Source organism: Acomys minous (assembly GCF_964271855.1).
Source record: "Acomys minous genome assembly, chromosome: 2".
In the NCBI taxonomy this organism is placed as follows: Eukaryota; Metazoa; Chordata; class Mammalia; order Rodentia; family Muridae; genus Acomys; species Acomys minous.
The window spans coordinates 145,803,167-145,825,422 of NC_140484.1; the positions used below are offsets into that span (position 1 = coordinate 145,803,167).

Sequence of the window (22,256 nt, forward strand, 5' to 3'; positions counted from 1 at the left end):
TTCAATAGGGTAGCAATCAATAACTGTATGAAAAAGAAAAAAAACCTGTAAACATATAGAAAAGTTCAACGTTGTCTTCTAAACAAATTACAAAATAATTTTTGTTTTATCCTTGAGTGTTATGTTAAAAAAAGAAGAAAAAAAGTGAACCTGTGGACCTAGTTACCACAAAGACTTGTCCTAAGCCCAGGTTTGACCTTAAAGTTTGACCTGAGCTAGTTTGGCCTTCAAGTTTTCTCCAAGTTTGTCCACGAACATAAATGTACTCAAGCAGTCAGAACGTTATTCACTGGATAAGCCTTTAGTGCAGGCAGCCAAGGCCTTAGTCATAAAGCCAGCTTCAATGGTCTCAATGCAGACGCCTTCCAGAGCCTTTGCAAAGAAGCCGAGCTCAGTGTTGTCATCACACTTTGCTCAGTGGGCTTAAGCCTCGAGACCAGGCGAAAATGGAAGCAATGGGGTTGGTGGACGTCTCCTGTCCTTTCTGGTACATGAGGTGGTGACATGTGACAGTGCCATGGGCAGCCTCTGCTTCTACCGTCTTACCATCTGGACAAATCAGCACACTGGTCATCATGCTAAGGGAGCCATAACCTTGGGCAACGGAGTCTGACTGCACATCGCCATCGTAGTTTGTACAGGCCCAGATGAGGCCTCCTTATGACTTCATAGCCTGGGCCACCATGTCACCAATGAGCCTGTGCTTGTGCCACATCTTCCGAGCTGCTTGTCATAGCTCTCCTGGCAGCTGTCTTCGGTGCGTCCATCACACTCCCTCAGGATAGCGTCCTTGGTGCTTAGGGACAATGGCCAGCCCTTGGACAGAGCCATTTGGAAGGAACTGTATGCAAAACCTTCAACTGACTTGTCCTGGCTGGGCATGCCCATGGCGATACCACCGCCTTCTTCAAAGTTATGCACCATGTATGCCACCTTCCGACTTCCATCTTTTGGTATGTAGGTCTCTCTCCTTTTCCAGGCCCAGGAACAACAAAACCAGCCACTCTGTATTGGTCCCCATAAGCATGCTGATCAGTGATGATGGGTTTTTACCCAGCCTGGCACCAGCCTTGCAGATAATAGCTTCCCTGAAGACAGTGCCACCAAGAATGTTTCGGATGGTGCCATTTGCAGATTTCCACATTTGTGTCAACTTGAACTCCTCAACCCTCTTCTCGTCAGGGGTGATAGTGGCACACTTGACGCTGATGCTCTGTTTCTTTATATCCTCCGCAGCATCCGTGGTGACCTGGTCATTGGTGGCATCACGACTCTCTATGCCTAAGTCATAGCTATGCAGATCCAGTTCCACACAGGGAAAGAGTGAGTTTTTCTTTAATCAATTCCCAAATGATTTGAGTCAGTTCATCTCCTTGTATCTCTACCACAGAACCGCCATGGATTTTTCTGGACTTCTTTTTTTTTTTTTTTTTTTTTACTTTAGTAACCCCGTTCACACCCTCGAGCACACAAGCTGTCCCAACCCAGCCCCAGCTGGCTCAGCATCCACCACAACCTTTGTATGAGGCCACACCTTTAATTCTAGCATTCTGGAAGCAGGTGCAAGTGGTCTCTAAGTTTAAAGCCAGCCTGGTCTACATAGCAAGCTCCAGGCCAGCCAATGCTACATATTGAGACACCGCCTCAAACCAACCAAGAGCTATTTTCAGCTGGTGGCACACACCTTCCATCCCAGCACTTGGGAGGCAGAGGCCAGCAGATCTCTGAGTCTGAGGTCAGCCTGGTCTACAGAGCCAGTTCTAGGACAGCCAGGGCTGCACAGAAAGATCTTGTCTCAAAACACAGAAAACCAAACAAATAAAAGAGAAGTATTTTCAATGCACTCTCTTTTAATCTTTACAATAACTTGGTGGTGAGGGAAACCAGCAATCAACTTACTTTATAAATAGACGAGGAGTAACAGGCTCCAAGGGACGGGGTTGGCAAAGCAGAACTCAGTTCCGAGTAGGCTGGTTCCCACGTGGGACTCTCCTTTCCAGCACTCCCACTTATGATGGCAGTTGACCAACCATGGCCCAAGGGTGAGCAGCAGGCAGGGGAGGTGGTGTGGTCCTACTTGGAAACAATGCCTCTGCTCAGTGCAGCTCAGAGACACCCAGACACCTCAAGGCTGCCCTGGTCCCGAGGCTGTCACAGAAGCCTGCGTGCAGCCCACCAGCCTAAGCTGGGCCCAGTCTTGGTGACTTGAACTGGAGGAGCATACTGCTATAATAATTTTTCATTAAAATTTTTACTTAGAGGCTAGAGAGATACCTCAGAGGTTAAGAGCACTGGCTGCTCTTCCGAAGGACCTGAGTTCAATTCCCAGCAACCACATGGTGGCTCATGACTGTCTATAATGAGATCTAGTGCCCTCTTCTGGTGGGCAGACACACTGCATACATAATCAATACATCTTTAAATCAATTGATTAATTAATTAATTAATTAATTTTTTAGTTTAGATGCTGGAGAGATGGCTTAGTGGTTACAAGCACTTGTGGAACAGAAGCTTTCGGTTCTCAAGGACCTGATGTCTTCATCTGGCCTCTGCAGGGCCCAGGTATGCACATGGCACATATACATACATACAAGCATACACGTATACATAAAAAATAAAAATAATTAGGGAGGTGGCAAACGCGGACGCCGAGTCTCGCTTTCATCAATTGCACAGACACGTCTAGTGCAAAGATGGTCAACGTACCTAAAACCCAAAGAACTTTCTGTAAGAAATGAGGCAAACACCAGCCTCACAAAGTGACCCAGTATAAGAAGGGCAAGGATTCCTTGTACGCCCAAGGAAAGCGGCACTACGATCGCAAGCAGAGTGGCTACGGTGGGCAGACAAAGCCAATTTTCAGAAAGAAGGCCAAAACCACGAAGAAGATTGTGCTGAGACTGGAGTGTGTTGAGCCCAACTGCAGATCCAAGAGGATGCTGGGCATTAAGAGATTCAAGCATTTTGAACTGGGAGGTGACAAGAAGAGAAAGGGCCAAGTGACCCAGTTCTAGAACTGAGTTGTCTGGGAGGAGAATACCGAAGCCGCAGAAACATCACCAGTTAAAAAATAAAGTTATTGTTAGTGTTGTAATAATAATAATAATAATAATAATAATAATAATAATAATAATAATAATAATAATAATAATAATAATAATAAGGCCTGGTAAAAGTGTGTGCGCAGAGGTTGGAGAACCAACTCATGGAAGTCAGGATAGATCGCTTCTTCCTCCCACCACGTGGGCCGCAGGGAGCTACCTCAGGTGGGTCATTAGGCTTAGCAGGAAGCCACTTTAACCTCGAGGTCAAGTCCAACAGTGCCCTAACCTCACCTGCCACAGAGTGTAACACAAAGCACCAGACACACAGCAAGTGCTTGGTAAATGGTAACAGGCGGGGTCACTGAGATGGCTCAGCAGGTGCAGGTGCCGCCTACCACCACAAACACCTGAGTTTACTCCCTGGGACCCACACAACGGAGGGAGAGAGCTAACACCTGTCCTCTGTGGCACAAGCGCCTCCCCATCCCCCACCAATACAATAAATGAATATAATTTTTTAAAATTTGTAATAAAAATCAGGGAAACAATTAGGGAAAAAAATCAGGGGGTTGAAGTGTGACCTCGAAGCATCTGCGGCAGGCAAGGTTCTGGGAGGAGGAGAGATGCCGGAGAGTAACCATGACTACTCATCCCCAGACCCCTCGGACACCCCCTCCCCCACCCCACACACAAGGGAAAGTCCTTTACGCTCACAGTTCACTTCCCAGTCTCTGAAAGGTGCCCCGGGACCAACCTCCTGGAATAGTGAGAAGCCGAGAGCCGGGAGGCAGCGCTGCCGCCATCACTCACCTGCTTGTTTCCCTCCTACTGTAGGAGCGTCAGCAAGCAAGCGTCTGTGAGAAGCTGGGCCCCAAGCAAAGAGCAGTCTCCAGGGAGGCGGGTGGGGATGGCGGGAGGCGGGAGCGTACACAGCTGCTGTCTGGTTGGCAGGTGTGCTTCTTAGCGCCTGAGAAAGACAACTTAGGAGCGGGAGGACGTCTTTCGGCTCACTGTTTCAACCGTTTTAGTCTATAGCTTTTGGCTCTACAGATCCTGAGATGGAGGACACTGAAGTAGAACACGTGGTGGTGGAAGCCTGTGGCAGAGGCTTCTCAGCTCCTGCCAGACAGGAAGCGGAGAGAGGAAACTATAATCCAAAGGCCTAATACCTACCATCACTGGCCTACTTCCAGCTGGGTCCTACCCGCTAAGGCTTTGGACAACTCTCCAAACAGCACCACCTGCTGGCAAGTAAGCATTCAACACAAGAGGCTGCAGGACACACTTCCGGTCCAACAACAGCAAGGCTCAGGGAACCCACCATTGCTACACCACCTCCTCCCACGCCTGCCGAGACAGTTTTACTGTATAACCCAGTCTAGCCTCAAACTCACCATCCTCCTGCCTCAGCCTCTCAAGTGCTGGGATTACAGGTACATGCTACCATGCCGCGCTCTGGCCTGACTTTTTTTTTTTTTTATGTATTTTGTATGCATTGGTGTGTTGTCTGTATGTCTGTATAAGGCTGCTAGATCTTGAAGTTAGAGAGTTGTGAGCTGCCACGTGGGTGCTGGGAAATTGAATCTGGATCCTTTGGAAGAGCAGTCAGTGCTCCTAACCACTGGGCCATCTCTCCAGCCCCTCTGGCCCGAGTTTTAAAGGCCTGGCAGTAATGATTCCCTAGGGAACCAGCTCAGGTGAGGAGTCCGTCTTTCTTGAGATTAACATGTTGTAAGAAAGTCTAAGTTTGGGATGCTTGACCACACCACAGAAGCTACTTGAAAGGGGTGAGATCCTTGAGCAGGGAGGGATACTGAGGCAGTTGCCAAGCTCAGAGGCAGAGGAGCGAGGCAGGTCCTGAGAGAGTCCTCCGCAGCCTCCCAGCTTTGCTCTGGGGCCAAGGGACAGAGACCAGAGCAGCAAAACCTCTCCCATATGTGTGGACGGTGGCCTTGGCTGGGGTGGGGATGCTGGTACCTCCTGGGGTTGTGGCTTGGGGGGAGATGACCACAGGCCAGGCAGGGACAGCTTTCCTGAAGTACAGGGTGAGAGGCCATCTTGGAGCCCTTTCCCAGCCAGCAGACAGCTACAAGTTGCCAGCTGGGGAGGACCGCAGTGAAACTCAGGGAGGGAGGGATACTCATGGACTCCTAGGGAGGACGAGGGGAGGAGGGTGCTGGCAAGGCTTCCCTGGGGAACAGGCCAAGGAGACACAGGGAGCTGTTACTGTTATTTGTGTCACTGGCTACTGTGACCACAGCAGGAGGTCTGAAAGTGATGAATTTCAATCTGAGAGGACAGTAGGACAAAGCATCTGGGGGTGGGACTGAGGGGGTGTGGCTCCTGCATTTGTGCTCAAAGGCAGGCACAAAGAGCAGTGACTCTGACCTCCCAGAGACTCCACCAGCCACTGTTTTTTGCCCAGAGGACTTTGCAGAGATGTCCAGTCCCCATCTGGGGGGGGGGGGGGGTGGATGGGCGGGGCTTTATCAGCTCCTCTGGGCTAAACCCTGGGTTTAGGGGGAAAATGCCTTTGAGAGTCTCTAGACAAACAGAAACTCGGAGCAACAAGGAATGGGAAACTTGGCCAGAAGGAGCCACAAGGGGCCCAGAGGGATGGTGCAGTCATTAAGAGCTCTGGCTGCTCTGCCAGGGGACCTGGGTTCGATTCCCAGCACCCATAAGGCAGCTTACAGCTGTCTATAACTCCTGGTTCAGGGAACCCAGTACCCTCTTCTGGCTTCTACCAGGATTGCACACATGTGGTTCCCATATACAAGCTGGCAAAACAACAGTACACATAAAACAATAACAACAACAACAATAATTTATTTTTAATTTAAAATGGGAGGCATGAGCCTCGAGTGGGCTGAGTCTCCTGACTACGTTTCAGTAGACTGAGGCTTCTGGATAGTTCCAGGGACCAGGGCCAGAACGGTACAGGGGACTCACACAAATAGCAAAGCACAAGACCCTGATCCATGAAGGATTAAAATGCAACTCAGAGCACAGAGGGAGAGCTCCTGTGACAGACCGAAGAGGTCTACCTAGGGCCGGGTCACGGTGACTCAAACTGGGAGCCCAGCCAAGGGTCTTTGCCTGCCTAGTTCTTTCTCGGCTTCGTAAGAATGTGGGACATTAGGCAGCTAAGCGGCACAGGCCTCCTCCGTGGCACAGCAGAGACTGCTCCCTGTGCCTAAGCTGTACTCATGTGCTCAGAAAGTCCTCTTTAGGGTCTGTGCTGTCCCCCAACCTTGGGTTTACCCTCTCTGCAAAGCCTGGCTCTCGCACAAGGCGGGTTGGTCCATACCCTGCAGGCTGTCTCTGCTCACATTGCCAGCTTCCTGTTCTAGCCTCGTCTGCATTTAGCATGCCTTGTTGGGCTGTGGCAAAGAACACTCAACAGATTCATATTAAAAATGCCCTTTAAAATTCAAAAGCTTTGAACTAAAGAAATACCCCGAGAAGTTCCTCGTGGAAAGTTCAGTCCCGTTGATTCAATTCACTACACTTAGATGCACCTTTTCAAATAATGGGGGGGGGGGGGGAACCGTAACAGGGTCAGGCCCAATCAATACGCCTGTTCAAACAGAATTGCGGGGACTCTGATGTGCGTGCGCGTTGTGCTCTGCCTTTGTACCCCGCCACCCGCTCTGAAGAAAGGTTTCTTTTGCGAGGGGAGCAATGAAAGTGGTCGCCTTTTGAGTGCAGGCTGCGAAGTGATGGTGTGTTTACTGTGCTGGGAGGGGCTGCCATCTCTTCATGTCTTCCCAAGCCCAGTCCCTTTGTTCTCTTCAGAACAACCCGAGACATCCACTGCAAAGCCCTGTGTGATAGCTATCCCGAAGCACAGGGCTCCCAGCCCTGGCCTGCTCCGTCTCAGAAAAGTGATTTTGTGGATTAGACAAATAATTTGCTGCTTTGTTCCCACCCTTGCTGAGAACACAAAAGGACTTAGCATAGGGTGCTGTGGGGAGCTCCTGGAGGTGCCCACAACAGGCTCCTTCCTGGCTGCCTGGGCCGGAGTCTGCATCCATTCCTGCCATCCCCCTGCATCCGTGCTGACCAAGGGAGCCTGCAGGCCCCTGGGGGAACAGGTGGAAGAGTCTCTGACCTTTGGCTACCACCAAAACTCTGCATGACCCCTGTCCATGCGAAAGTAACCAAGACCTTTCGGAGAGGCAAAGGGACCTGCTGCTGGCTCACAGGCCCACAGCTAGGCACTGGGCAGGCCAAAAAGAGGACAAACCAGGATGCTTGCTCTTAGCCTCCCCCTCAACCAGCATATATCTACTAGCCAAACTGTATGTGAATTATTTTTACTTAGGTAACATCTTGGATGTGATAAAAATGCAGGCAGTTCTGGAAGATCAAGTGGGGATTAGCAGATTTTATTCCTATTTTCTGTTTGACAGTTGACAGCCTGGGCCTCACTTGGTGCCCGGCTTGCTCTCAGAATTGGGAGGTGAGCAGCATTAGCGAGCTGGTCATCGGCTCTTGTTGCCAGACCTGATGACCTGAGTTTGATTCCCTGGAACCCACATGGTAGGAGAACCAAATCTCACAAGTTGTCCTCCGACCTCCGCATGTGAGTCACACAACGTGTGCACATACATTCACACACGTAAAATAAACAAACGCGGAAGAAAAGGTATTTAGTGAATGGACAGCAACAAATTCACATGCTCCCCTCTGCTCAGGCCCTGGGCTCTGTTAAGGACAAACACTTGGCAATACCAGGACACACAGAGTTCTTTTTTATTTGTTTATTTATTTATTCATTTTACATCCCAGTCAGAGCCCCCTCCCTCCTCTCCTCCCAGTCCCACCCTCCTTCCCTGTTTCCCCCATCCCCCTCTCCTATTCCTCAGAAAAAGGGAGCCCCCACCCACCTACCCACCCCAGCTCATCAAGTTGTGCATCAGAACTGAATGCATCCTCTTCCCCTGTGGCCTGGCAAGGCAGCCTTGCCATGGGGAAGTGATAAAAAAAAGCTGGCAACAGAATCCATGTCAGAGACAGCCCCACGCCAGGCAGTGGTGGCACACGCCTTTAATCCCAGCACTCGGGAGGCAGAGGCAGGAGGATTGATCTCTGTGAGTTCGAGGCCAGCCTGGTCTAAAAAGTGAGTCCAGGAGAGTCAAAGCTACACAGATAAACCCTTTCTCAAAAAACAAAAAAGAAAGAAACAAAAACAGAGAGAGAGAGAGAGAGACAGAGAGAGAGAGAGAGAGAGAGAGAGAGAAGAGAGAGAGAGAAGAGAGAGAGGAGAGAGAGAGGAGAGAGAGAGAGAGAGAGAGAGAGAGAGAGAGAGAGAGAGAGAGAGAGAGAGAGGAGAGAGAGAGAGAGAGAGAGAGAGAGGAGAGAGAGAGGAGAGAGAGAGGAGAGAGAGAGGAGAGAGAGAGAGAGAGGAGAGAGAGAGAGAGAGAAGAGAGAGAGGAGAGAGAGAGGAGAGAGAGAGAGAGAGGAGAGAGAGAGAGAGAAGAGAGAGAGAGGAGAGAGAGGAGAGAGAGAGGAGAGAGAGAGAGAGAGAGAAGAGAGAGAGAGAGAGAGAGAGAGAGAGAGAGAGAGAGAGAGAGAGAGAGAGAGAGAGCGCACCCCTGAAACCCTTGCTAGAGGACCAACATGAAGCCTGAGCAGCCCATCAGCTACATCTGTGTAGGGCGTGGGACAGGGGCTGGGTCCAGTACACGCACAGCCTCCACAGGCCCCTCTGGGCTCTGTTTAGTTGGCTCTGTTGGTCTTGTGGTGCTCCTGTCACTTCTAGGTTCTTTTCTCCTCCCTCCCCCAAACCCCCGCCCACTTTCCCACAAGACTCCCTACAATTCACCCAATGTTTGGCTGTGAGTCTCAGCATGTATTTCAAAACACTGCTAGGTGGAGCTTCTCAGAGGACAACTCTGATAGGCTCCTGCTTCTGAGCATAGCAGAGTATCAATTATTAGTGTCAGGGGTTGGCTCTCTCCCATGGCTGGGTCTTGGGTTGGGCCAGCCATTGGTTGGACATTCCCTCAATCTCTGCTCTATCTTTATCCCTGCACATGCTATAGGCAGGGTAAGTTTTGGGTTCAGGTTTTTGTGGGTGTGTTGGTGTTCCCCTCCTCCACTAGGAGTCTTGTCTAGTTAGAGGGTGTCCTCTTCAGTCTCCAATACCCCTGCTACCAGGAGTCTCAGCTAGCGTCCCCCATCATATCCTCCCAGAAGCCTACCTGACTTAGGTCTCCAACTTGTCCCTAAGATGCCCCCTCAACAATTTCTCTTGTCTCTGTAGGCCTTCTGTCTCCCACCAACCCCCAGGTCTGATCTCCGTCCTCATTTTTCTCCTTGGTACCTCACTTACCTTGTTCCTGTCCTTCAACCACTCCCTCTGTCTATTCTATTTCCCCTTCTGAGTGAGATTTAAGCACCCACCCTTGGGTCCTCCTTGTCACTTTTTAAATAAAATTATTTATTATTATGTATACAGCATTCTGCCTGCACGTATACCTGCAGGCCAGAAGAGGGCATCAGATCACTTTACAGATGGTTGTGAGCCACCATGTGGTTGCTGGAATTGAACTCAGGACCTTTGGAAGAGCAGACAGTGCTCTTAACCTCTGAGCCATCTCTCCAGCCCCATGCTTTTGTTTTTTTCTTTTTGAGACAGGTTTTCTTTGTGTAGCCTTGGCTAACCTGGAACTCACTCTGTAGAACAGGCTCAGACTCATGGTGATCTGCCTGCCTCTGCCTCCCAAGAACTGGGATTAAAGGCCTGTGCTACACGGCCCAGTTATATATTACTTTATGTGCATTGGTGTTTTGCCTGTATGTATGTATGTGGGCTGCCACAAAGATGCCAGGAATTGAACCTGGATCCTCTGAAAGAGCAGTCAGAGTTCTTAACCACTGAGCCATCTACCCGTTCCTGATCTTTTAGTCTGTGTGTTGCAGTAGGTTTATCCTGTACTATATGGCTAACATTAGACTGTGAGTGCATACCAGCCACAAAGACTTCTTAATCCCAGTGTGCACATACCAAGTCAGCCCATCTACAAATGGCCTCATCTTTTTTTAAACTTTGTGTAGTGTTTGTATGAACATGTATGTAGGTGCACAGGCATGTGTGCAAGGTAGAGGCCAATGTCCCGCTTCTTCAATTGCTCTTCCATGTTATTTATTTTTTTAGATTTACTTATGTAACACACGAATGTTTTGCTTACATGTACATATTTGTATCGCTGTGTGTAGTGCCCATGGTGTCAGAAAAGGGGGGCAGCTACCCTGGAACTGGAGTTACAGATGTTGGTAAGCCACATGTGGTTCTGGGAAGCATACCTGGGTGCTCTGCAAGAGCAAGGGTTCTTGACCGTTAACCCACCTCTCAAGCTCCAAGCCTTACTGTTGGCACAAGGTTCCTCACTGACTCTGGAGCTGGGTGGTTGGTCAGCGAGCTCCAGGGGTCCTCCTATCTCCACTCCCAAGGGGCTGGGATTACAGGTGTACGCCCCCAAGCCTGCTTTTTCACTTGGCTTCCAGAACTCAGGCCCTCGGGCTTGCTCTCCCGATGGAGGCATCTCCCCAGCCCCGGACGGTCTCATCTTACTTCAGGCAGCCAGGCTTCTCAAGTGGTTGAGAAGCACCAGGCCACCCACTGCCTCCTACACAGACTCAGCCATCCTGTGCCTTTTTTTCCCCTAGTGCTTTGCACTGAGCTTGGCTGAAGTTCGTTCATTTTCTCTGCAGATTGAGAGTGAAGCCACAATTCTCCCAGAAATGCATACACCTCCTTCCATGATGGAGAACACAGGGGACAGCAGCCAGACAGCTGCCATGTTCCCTCACACACAGGGCTATAGCTGTGAAATACAAACCAAGACCAAAAGTTTGAAACCGCCAGTGCTGTTCTGCTGAGAAACCGCCTAGGACGGCTCCCCTGTGGGGTGGGCATTGACTGTGGGTTTTTTGTTGTTTTTTTCAGGCAACTGCATTCGGTTGCAGGATCATCTCCTCTTTGCTTTAATCTGTTATGTGACATTTCCAGCTAATGTTTAAAACAAAAAGAGTACTTCTTATTTTTGAATTCAAAATGATCAGTGGCTGAAACAACAGCTCTCCCCTCCGCCCATCCAGAGTGGCTGAGAATCCACTTTTCCCAGTTTAAATGCTTGGAAAGCTTCTCCAAACCTCCAACACACCCACTGGCCATGCAGAAACTTGGAAACGCACACATCCCTAAACCAAACTGGCCCCTTGCCTTCTGCTTTAAGCATGCATCACCAGTCAAAATGAATTAAATGCAAATCCAGTTTGCAATGGTCCATCGCTAACAGGCCTCACTGGACCGGGTGCAGTGTGGGTTGGACAGGGGCCCACGGTATGCCTTGTGCCATCTTGGATCGGATTGGAGCTGCCCAGCCCAGCCCACAAGGGGATCCTTATGTGGGGGTAGGACAGGGATCCTCACCTCGCCCCTCACATCCCCCAAAGTCACTCAAATATCAAAGAGCTGTCAGGGAGAGGGATCTTTTGTAAGTGAACATAGTCAGAAAGGGACAGAGTTGACACAGAGTAAGAACGCACATGGTTGTTGTAAATGGCTACAGCCAGCAAGACACAGGACACAGATGAGGTTAATATTTTAATCTGTACATCATTTTTTTTTGCAAACCATTACACTTTTATTTAAATTAACTTTTCTTGCAAAATATTCATTTCATTTTTCCAACAAAATCTTATAAAGGCAAAAATAAAATCTTATTTTGGCAAATGTCATGAAGTTGATACTGGCAGCATATGTTGTTAGTTAAAAATAGACAGTAGCTTCTAAATATATTCAAGGATTTTTTTTCCTCCTTCTTTTAAGCATATTCAAAAGACAATTTTTCATTTAAAATGTGGCTCCACCCAATGGAGGTGTTTGTTTGTTTGTTTGTTTTCCTTTTAGTCACTGCTTCCTGTATGTAGACAAGTTATACACAGGACCATGAACCCTGAGTCTGGCATGGTCATCTCCTCCTCAGCAGGCTGTGCCCCAGGGAAGCTATCTTGGGCTTCCCACAGCAGGTAGCAAAGGTCCTTCAGTCCTGCCTGCGGGGAGGGAGGGCTCCAGGACAGGCATTTGTACGCAGATGCCACCCAATGTGGAGTTTATTGCTATAACACGTCTCTCTTCTGAGAACTGTCTGCTGAGGGATACTCTCCTCAGCGACAGCTGAAGAAGCCAAGGCTTCTGAACACTCATGGTTGCTCCTCAGTCAGAACCAAGGGCCAAGGCACAGACGGGCTCGATGGGCTTCCCAGGTGGAGCTCCCAGGGCTGGGCACCGGCTCCGGGCCGCTGACTGACCTCTGCGGCCAGCTGCCTCTCATTTCCTGGAGAGCATGGTAGCAAGCTTCATGCTGGAATCCACCACAAGCATATCCACACATCCAGCCGCTGTCTGGGTTCATGGATGGCGGGAATGGTGCCCCCACTTGCCCTACCCTTCTCCCCCCACCCCCGCCCCCACAGTACCTGAATCCCTATGTGTGGCTACAAAGCCCTGCAGGCTCACCTTACCAGCCACTCAGTCCTCAAGGTGAATGTTATAAAATATATTCTGATTCTAAAATACAGTGTATTTCGTATCGTGTATCAAAAGTGCTTCTGTCTTCTGTAAAAGGGGATCTGGACTGAAATAAACGGGCATGTGTTATGACAGAGCCCTCGCTCCACGCTGCACCCACTGTGGTGGTGGGCTGCTCTGCCCTCCGGGGGACAATGTCCCAGGAAGATGCTGGTTTGGGTGGGCCCCCGGCTCCAGGCTGCTCTTCTGCGAACTGGATCATGGGTCCGTTACTGCCTGGGCTGGCAAAAAGCACAGGAGACAATGAGAGGCTGGCAAGCCTTTGTTCCTGTGCCCACAGTGGGCATGTTTGTTCACACCATGGCAATGGCTGGCAGACAGGAGAGCGGGGTGTGTGGGCAGGGCGGCCGCTGACAAGGGACCTTTTCTTCTAGGACCCAGGACACTGGGTTTCGTTTTCCTTCCACCCCAGGAAGCACAGGGCACTCACGCCCGTTAACAAACTTGCCCTCCACGGTAAGCCAAGACCTGGGCAAGCCACTGGGGTAAATGGCTCTATTCTTTACTCCCTGGAAGACTAGACAGCTCCGCCTCTGTGCCCTTGCTTTTCTCACAAAATAGAGTAGTAGTTCTGACCTGCCTGTGGCGTCCCGAGAGGAAGAGGCTGAGCTCTGGAGAGAGCATCTAAGGCCTCACACAAGATGGGGTGCGGGCGGGGCTTGAAAAACTAGGGTGAAAGGAGCCTCTCACTGGCACCTCTGCCTGCTCAGATTTCTAAGAAAGGAGACATACAACTGTGATCCTGGTAAGTCCTAGAGGCCTTTACAAAGGGCAGGGCAGGAGCTTTCCATGCAGTTCTGCTCTGCCCCTCCTGAGGGCCATGCTAGGTCCAAGCCGGCTGACCTCCTGGCCTCAGGCTGGCTGGGGTCTGCTCTCTCTGAAGCAGGGGCAGTCCTGAGATGGAGGGGCCTAGTGCAAAGTGATGTCCCCTTCACCCTCCTCTGGGGATGGTCCAGGTGAGGCCACAAACCAGCAGTGACAGAAGATGAAAGCTGTGGGTTCACATCAAAGAGCCCTGCATCCTGACACAAGCTTCAACCCCGCAGGTGTGTCAGCCTCATTTCCTATAAAATGGGGTAAACGGCTTCATAGGGCGGTCGTGGGGATCAGGAGGTACTCAGCACAATGCTAGCATGCAGCAGTCCCTCCGCAAGGTTAGCCATAATCCACTCAAGCACAGGCAGGCTGCCAGCGAGGGGCTGGCTGCAGGGAGCTCCAGTGTGACCTCAATGGTCCAGGTGAGGACACAGTCAGGGGCTGCTGCCCCAGCCATGAATTCTCTCACAACTGGTCATGTGCTGGGCTGCTGGCTCCAGGGCGAGGGGTGGTGGGGGGTGAGGGCTCTTCTTTTCCCTACCGCCTATCTTGGGGTCATCCCAAGCATCTTGATGGCTTGTGGTTCTGAATCTGCCTCTGTCTCTTCCCTAAGGTACTTGTGACTGATACAGTCTCAGGCCATGATGTGTATCTGAGCCCAGTTTCTCGGGACCTCAGTTTGTATTCTGTAAGCCTGGACTTAACAGTTCTTTGGTCTCTTTGGTAAGGCCTCAAAAGAGTGGGGTGTGACTCTTCCCTGGACACTGGCAGTGAGGCCAGTGAGGTGCAGCTAGGGTCCTAGAAGACGCGCCCAACCTACGACCCACACCAGCTGTGGATGCAGCCCAGCACAAAATCCTCAACTCACTTAAAACATAGGAAGGGGTTTCACATTTTTTTCCCTGTACCTCAACTGCACAGTTCTGCAGCATGAACTCTATAAATGGCAACATCATATGGCAACGTCAAAGGGTTGGAAACCCCGGAGGTATTTCAGCACAATAGCACCTTTGATGTCGGCCTTGGCTGAAACCTGCGGCCAGAGTTCCTTAAAGGAGAATCTCTTCCAATTGCCTACCGGATAGGCAGCCCCTCCACCCCCAGCAGCCACGGTGCCAAGGGAAGGAAGCAACAGCAGGCGGCACTGCAGTCAGCGCGCAGCAGCGGGAAGGCAGGGGGGGCATGCTCAGACTATGGGGTGCACAGCAGCAGGGCAAGCCAGGCAGGGGCTCTTACTTGGAAGGAGTTAGACAAAGGTGTAGTGCAGTCCGTTGCTTAAGGGGGGGTAAGGTGGCACCGTCCTGGAGGACAGGGGGGCTTTAGGCGGGAGGAGGGCCAGCTGCTGCACTAGACAGAGCACACAGGAACCAAGCGGTGTGTTAGAGTGATCTGTCCACCCACACCACCACGCATCCTGCCTGGCTCTACTGCCCCCAACTAGGGGCCTGGTCCTGGGGGGCAGACCCATGACACCTAGCTTGCCTGTAGCTTCTGATTCAGAGGAGCAAGCAAGAGCGACAGAAGGTGCGGAAGGGGAGTGTCAGGGCTGAGTGTCAGCTGTGTGGGAGGAGACTGAGTGAGAGCAAGCACAGCAGGGAAAAGGGTGCTTGGAGGGGACACAGCCTCCAGAGGTGCTCTGGGGTCTCCAGGAAGAGAGACTGCATGAGTCCGAGCCACAGAGCAACACAAGATCACTCTTAGGCCCTCTGCATGCCTCAAACAGAGCAAAGGGTTTCGGAGACTCTGGTTTAGTCTGGTTTTGTTTGGAGACAAGGCCTCGGTGTGGTCTATCCTGGGCCTAAACTTGTATATAGTCAAGAATGTCTTTGAAATCCTGTTCCTTCTGCCTGCACCTGCCTAGCTGGAATCGTGGATGGAAGCCACCACACGAGGCTGCGTTTCAGGAGCTCTGTGGGATCAGGGCATGGGGACAGAGGACAGGCTGCTCCTGAGTGTCTGGCAGGCGTCTGGGTCATTAGTCACTCCACAGCCTCCGGAAGTGATGTCAAAGCTGCTCCCCACACGAGACTCCACAGGTCCAACAGCCACAGGGCCTGCACACCTCACCCTTGGCCAGCTGGACTAGAGGGCCAGTAGAGAGAATGGCACTACTTTGGGACCTCTGCCTGTCCATCCCAGACACACAGCTGGCCAGGGGTCCACACTGACCTCTGCATGAGCGGACAAACTACACGGGGTGGACTATGAGGCTACCGCAGGGAGGGAGATGAGGGTAGAGGGAGAAGCCCAGGGTCCCTTTTCTGACAAGAGTCTCTTTTATTGTTTTCTTTGTGACAGGGCCTCACTCTGTAGTCCAGGCTGGCCTAGCCTACAGCATGCATGCAGCAATTCCCCTGCCTCGGCTTCCCGACAGCTGGCTTTATGAGCATGTTCTTAAAGCAGCCTTCATATACAACACAGCGACCATGCGCTGCGGGTAACCGAGGGGATAGTCTCTTGGCTAGGCTGGCAGAGCCTCAGTTCTCAATTCCTGCTTTGTGCCAGAGGGTCACTGAGGACCATGGAAGGCTTTCCAGGCAGAGATTAGAGGGGCTCTCTGCTTTGCCCCACCTAGAAATCCCTGCTCCAGCATCACTTCTGTTCCCTTCCTCCTAAGGAAAGACACTCCCCTGTCCCCTTATCTCAGAGCTAGCAAACAAGGAACTGAGGGACCGCTCTTCTCCCAGCTGTTAGGCAGGACAGAGAACACACACCCTTACCTGCCAGTGTTTGCTAACGTGCTGGCTCTAAGACAAGTCCTACTGGGAGCAGCTGGCAGGAAGCAGGCCCTGGAGGTTGGCACCCGTGGCCTTACCTGCTACCTGCTTGCTGCGCTGAGAGGCCTCAGAGGCCAGGGCATAGGAGATGTTGATGATCCGCTCCTGCTCCTGCAGCTGCGAGTCCAGGTCGGCCAGGCTGTTGCGGTCCTGGCCTGTCGGCTGCAGGTTGCACATGCTGTTGGGGAGCAGAGAGAAGGTTCATGCAAGTGTCTCCATGGCTGCAGGGAGGGGAGCCTTCAGCACTTTGGGGCATCAGATGTGCGCAGCCTGTTTTCTTGCAGGACAAGAGTGCCTGCTTCTCCCTAAGCCTACAACGAACACAACTCCATGCCTCCTGTAGGCCTCAAGTTAAGGGCTCTGCCTGGAGATGTCTGATAAATCCAGATACGAAGTGGCTAATGTACTGAACAGAGAGGCCACTTCCTGGGGTCCAAGTGTTCAGGAAGTAGGTAAAGCCTCCAGCAGCCTGGACAAGCCTGGGCCCATCTATGGATCCATAGGGAGCATGGGAACAAATGTTCATCACTGGAGGTGACCTCAATGAGCTGGCTTAATGGTTTACACTTGCCAATCACTGGGGACAAATCTGGGGACATGGACCTGGGACAGGAACCTGTCACAAGTTCTTCAGCTCCTTTAAGGTGACTGAGGCAAGCTTTCTCATCTGAGTACCTGCCTGCCCCCTTCACTTCAATCAGAGAGATTTTTTTCAAAGAAAACCTAGCAAAATATTGACAAGTCAGCCTGGCCTGGGTCTCCCATGGCTGAGCTATCACCTGACATGGGGTCTGTGAGACTTCCAGACTGGAGCAAGCAAGGGCTGACCTTGACCGGGCGAGGATATTTCGTATCTTCTCGGCCTTCTGATACCGTGCCTGCAGCTCCTCAAGGCTGGGCGGCTCCTCAGGGTCTTGTTCCACGTACCGCTCAGGAATGGAGACTTTCTCTGGCTTAGAGAGCTGGACAGGGGATCAGGTGGTAGGATGGAGGGTGAGCTCACTCTAGTTTGAGGCATGCCACCCTCCCCCTGCCCACCCTGTGAGAAGCAAGCAGAGTCCACAGAGGTGAAGAAACTCACTAAGATCGTCAAATGACTCATGCCAAAGCACTCTGCACTAGACAGCTTTCTAGGGGCCGAGGGAAAGGGAAGCAGCAGCTCACTGCGGCTCCCACAGGAAGCACCTGACCCTCAGTGTGGCCCTCAAGGCCCAGTGAGTGCCACCCCACTCAGTGGAGCTCTCATGTCCCTCCCACATAAGGGCCTTTCTTCTGCCCTTTCTAACTCAAGGACCTGGTGTCGAGAAGCCCTTCAGCAAGTCCTCCACGGTGGACGGATCGATGGATGACAGAGGAACAAGGGTCCTCTGTGTCCTAGGAAAGTGCTTCAGGGCTGGGATATAGCAAATGAACTTAATCCCAGAGCCTGGGGGCTAGAGCCAAGTGGATCTCTAGTCTACGTGGTAAGTTCCAGGCTAGCCAGAGCTACCTAAAGAGGCCCTGTCTCAAAACAGAAAACAACAGCAAAGCCCAACCAACCAACTGACCAACCAAATAAACAAAAAAGGGTGAACCACAGCCAGGCAGCTTAGAGACCTCCCAAAACTTATGAGTAAACTGAGGACCTAATCACAGTGAAACATTTCCTGTCTCAAATACACTCCTGAGTCTGGGGGGGCGGGGCTGTCATACACATCAGATATGACTGACTGAAAAGTCTAAGCCAACACCAGCAGCACGCAGCTGATTAATAACCAAGTTGCTTCTCACACTTCTGGGCAGAGCATAGATTTTGGTTCACCTCAATGGATGAAGACTGGTGGCCTTTTCAGCTCCCATTCGCAGCCTGACTGTGCAAGGTGTATCTATGTCACCTTTACTAAAAGCTCTCTAGTCCTTTCCTCTGGGAAAGCACTCTGTGGGAACCTCATCCCTAACCTTAGGGGGCCTGGCTCAAAGGACAGAGGTGATTCTTGCAGGTGACAAGACCCTCCCCCCACATTACTCATCGACTCTGCTCTCACAGCACCCCTTTCCTGAAAGAATGCTTAATCTGTGCAGGTTAAGGGTGCTTGCTGCCAGGCCTGATGACCTCTTGATCTTGGGGACCTATACAGTAGGAGGTACAACTCTACAGGTTGTCTCAATAAGCTTTTTTTTTTAATGCTTTTAGGGGCTGGGTTAAGAGCACTAACTGCTCTTCCAGAGGATGCTGGTTCAATTCCCAGCACCCACATGGCAGCTCACAACTGCCTGTCACTCCAGTTCTAGGGGATCCAACCCCCTCACACAGACATACATGCAATCAAAACACTAATGCACATTAAACTTTTCAAAATAGTTTTTTTAATTAAAAAAATTTAAAGGTCATCCTTTGCCAGCACCAGTCAAAAAAATCTCTATTTTTAACCTGTTATCTAAAGCTCTGAAAACCTCTGACCACACTTTTAGGACCACTTAAGCCCATGATTTTAAAAAATGTCATCTTAATTTTCCTCAAAGTAGTTTTCTTTGCTCTTGGCTGGGTTGATTTCAGTCTCAGTAACGGAACTGACCTCACATGGCCCTTCACTTTGTTGAAAGGTGGCAGGAAGTATCTGTTATCCCCAACCAGGACAGGTCTAGAGAAGGAAGCAGACTGCATTGTAGCAGGAGGATTTAGGTTAGAGATAAGGAAAATTTCCCCTGGGCTGGCGGGCCAGTTAAGGCCACTAGAGGGCACCCTTGCATTGCCAAGGTAACACTTGGAGGTTCTTTGTGACTGAGAAAGCCCAGACTATTGGCTACCACTGTGTACGTTGTCAGAGGAAAGGCCTGGGGGCAGGAGACTGGACTTGTTGGCTACTGGGAGCAAGAACCAAGAACCCAGCCACTCAAGCACCACCTTACCTACAGTGTGAGCTTTGTTCTCAGAGCCCCTCCCTGTGAGTCCCGAACCACTGGCAAAACTAGCCTATAAACTGTCTGCCCTGTCTCTTGAAAACAGGAGCACTGAGTATGTAGTTCTGTGTTCTTGGCATGTGTGAGACCCAGGTTTTAAAACACACACACACACACACACACACACACACACACACACACACACACACCACTACCACCACCACCAAAAACAACATTGGCACAGCCCCTCTGAAGAAGGCACTTGAGGCTCTGCCTCACATCAAATAGACCCAAGCTCATCCTACACATGGGAAAGTGCAGCCGGCCAAGTCCCTGTACAAAGGTTTGGGGGCACTGAAAATTCAAACAGCAAAGTCGTCTATCTGCAAGCATCTGCAGCATGCCTACTGTGTGCCTTCCCAGTGCTGGGAACACAAAGGACTGAAGCAGCTGCAGACACGGCCTACAGTCCAGAGACACCTAGAAGACTGACTTTCCTTTCTCTTGCCTTGTTTTCCTAGGCCTGCCCTGTCATGATGCAAGTGAGCCACCAGAGGGCACCAGAAGAATGCAAACCAAGACTGGCTCTCCTTGGAGCTAGAAATGTCTCCTGTGCTTTTCAGACCCGCCCTGTATTTTATTTTCCCACCACATGTGGTTTGTTGGCAGGGGCCACCACTAATGCCAAGGGACATTTCCTAAACCTCCTGGGGGCATGCTGAGTCACTTACTCTGCTCACATCATGACTAAGGAAACAGGCACAATTTGTTCCCAATTACAGAAAGCAGGCCTGAAGCATTAAGTCTTTACGGTCTCAAGCCACTGCTCATGTCCCCACCTACTGGGGCCACAGTGAAGCTGAGCCCTGCCTGGTGGGGGCTGCACGGCGAGGCCTGGTGGCCATGACTTCCAGGAAGCACAAGGAAGCCCCTGCCTCACCTCTCTGCTGATGTCCAAGTCATAGTCCTGCGGCTCCAGGTCCAACTCCATGACAGGTGTGGCTTGCGCTTTCAGCCAGCCGTCCTCTTTGTCTTTTCTGTCCCCCTGTGCAGCCCGCTCCAGCAGCTGAAGGTCAAACTCTTGCTCTCGCTTCCACTGGCAACAGAAGAGAGGGTTAACCTCACACGGGGCCCTGAGGCCAGGTGTCCTGGGAAGGTGGATGACCTTTGAGACTTCAGGCAACTGTTGGAGCCGTATGTGTGACAGAAAACAAGGCCTCTACCTCCATCCGGTGACCTCTTCCACACTGCTGGCTGTGATCTGGTCTAGGACCTCAGAGCGCCCAAATGCACATCCTACTAGAGGAAGACCGTAAGCTCACGGTGGTCCCCAGGGATCCAAACATTCCCAGGTGTAAGAGGGTGACCCCAGGATGACTTGCCCCTTCCAAGTACCCCTGCCCCAAGGCCTTCTGGTTTAGGAGCCATACACACTCTGGGTGTAATAAACAGTGGGACGAAAGGAGCCCTCACTGCGTTCCAGCCCTCGGGGAGGACCTCTCTCCTGGCCCTTCTCAGCAAGGCTGAATCCCAGCAGCCCTGCAGAGTTCCAACCAGTCCCAAGGAGCTGCTTGGCCACCAGTGTAGCAAACTGTCGTGAAAAGTGGTAACCATTTGAGATAAGAGATTTTTTCTTAAACCAGAAAACAAATTAAAACTGAAACTAAAAGTGAGACGAGATGTAACTGCTCCAAGGCTGTTTTACAGTGGCAACTTTCTATCAACTGTCTCTTCCCCAGAGGGGAAAATCTACCCAAGGAGTCTGCCCAGCTCCAAAACGGCTTCCTGTTCACTTCAGATCTCCGACCTTGAGCAAACAAAGGGCACGCTTGTGAGGAGACATGCTTGCGCTCAGCCGCCTCCCCTGCTCTCCATTTCCCTTGCAGGGAGATGCTTGCACACCCGCCCCACGCCCAAGCCATCGCCGCGGTCCACACATTCATGCACAAGCTCAAGTTCGCCAGAGCAAACCAACAGGCTGAAGTTCAGGGATAGAGTCAATGTTTCACAAGGAAAACACACATTTTCTTCCACGCTCACAAGTGCTCAAATAGAGGCAAGGCCTCATTTAACCCCAGCCTGATTGCCTCCACAAACTGCAGCAGTTCACCGCACTCTGCAAGGTAACCCTGCGGAAGAACCACGCCAATCCATCATAGGAAGCAACATGTTTATTGGCGTTGATGAGATTTACACAGCCTTTTTTTTTTCAAAGAAAAAATGACAAGGTATTGGAGTTACGGTTCTGAAATACTCTCTGTATTTCAGACAGCAAGTTGTAGAAAGTCAGGGTTACCCCATATAATGTTTACTTATAAAGCTTAAAAGTTAATGGATTTATAGCTTTTAAAGACATTGTTGTTTGGTGACTAACAGGTGCAGAGAGGCCCTCTGAATAAATAGTTCATTTTGCTATCCATTTAAGTTACTAAATCAGAACTGCAAAAGCTTTTCCGTAAGGGATTGTGTGACGGGATAGGAGGAACTACAACCGGACTTTGTAGAACTTACGTCTGCACTCTCTAAGGTTGGTGTTAGGCCGTGGAATCTGTAAATTCCCAAGGCCCAGACCTCTGCTAATGATTACAGTCCTCACAGAGCAGCTCCTGGGATGGGTGAATTACCAGTCAGTTGGCCTACACAAAGCAGGGCAGTGGAAAGCGGTGCCTGCTAGGCTAGGGACACAAGAGCTGCTAGTACAAGCCTGGTCAGAGACCGCGCTGGCCGGTTAGAGAAGGCCCAGGGGCCGTCAGAGAGTCGGTAAAGACAATCAGGCGGGGTTAGAGGCAATGAGCGGCGACTCTAGAAGCGAAGGAGCTTGTGCGATGAATTAGGGAGCGAGCAGTCAGGCTCAAGGGCTGGGGGACTAGGGGCTCCAAACCCTAAAGCCAAATGGAATGTCCCCACAACGGGCCCAAGGCAACTGTGGGCAGGTGCAGCGCCAGCCACCAGGGGGCAGCACCAATTTCCCCAGCCCTCCTGAGTACCTGAGGCCTCAGCACCATGGGCTGTGGGAGACCAGCAGCACCTCAGGGTTGGGGGCACCAACCCTTATTCAGTTGCCTCCCCTGGCTCCAGTATCTGCTTGGGAGTCTGGGAGGCTGTGTGGTTGACTTGCACATCATCTTGTTCCTC

At 51.1% G+C, this 22,256-nt stretch overlaps 1 protein-coding gene and 2 pseudogenes across 13 annotated transcripts in view; 1 reads left to right on the forward strand and 2 right to left on the reverse strand.

Annotated features, from left to right (window-relative positions):
* Positions 1-1,691, reverse strand: LOC311578737 (isocitrate dehydrogenase [NADP] cytoplasmic-like; annotated as a pseudogene). Its single transcript has 2 exons — positions 1,685-1,691; positions 1-1,474 (listed from the first exon to the last, which is right to left on the reverse strand). The product of its transcript is annotated as an isocitrate dehydrogenase [NADP] cytoplasmic-like (transcript).
* A 942-nt stretch (positions 1,692-2,633) lies between these two features.
* LOC311583364 (large ribosomal subunit protein eL42-like) lies at positions 2,634-3,090 on the forward strand (annotated as a pseudogene). The gene has a single exon. The product of its transcript is annotated as a large ribosomal subunit protein eL42-like (transcript).
* An 8,552-nt stretch (positions 3,091-11,642) lies between these two features.
* Positions 11,643-22,256, reverse strand: part of PLEKHA7 (pleckstrin homology domain containing A7) — a 203,595-nt gene continuing 192,981 nt past the window's right edge. For 8 of the 11 annotated variants that reach the window (XM_084771585.1, XM_084771586.1, XM_084771579.1 and 5 more), the window contains 5 exons: positions 20,062-20,217; positions 17,070-17,203; positions 16,280-16,419; positions 14,701-14,811; positions 11,643-12,869 (listed from right to left, as the gene is read on the reverse strand). In XM_084771585.1, coding sequence (XP_084627711.1) covers positions 14,711-14,811; positions 16,280-16,419; positions 17,070-17,203; positions 20,062-20,217 — 531 coding nt within the window. In that variant the 3' untranslated portion in view covers positions 11,643-12,869; positions 14,701-14,710. Of the gene's footprint in view, positions 12,870-14,700; positions 14,812-16,184; positions 16,420-17,069; positions 17,204-20,061; positions 20,218-22,256 lie in introns of all 11 variants that reach the window. The other 3 variants (XM_084771588.1, XM_084771584.1, XM_084771582.1) reach the window with 2 other exon arrangements.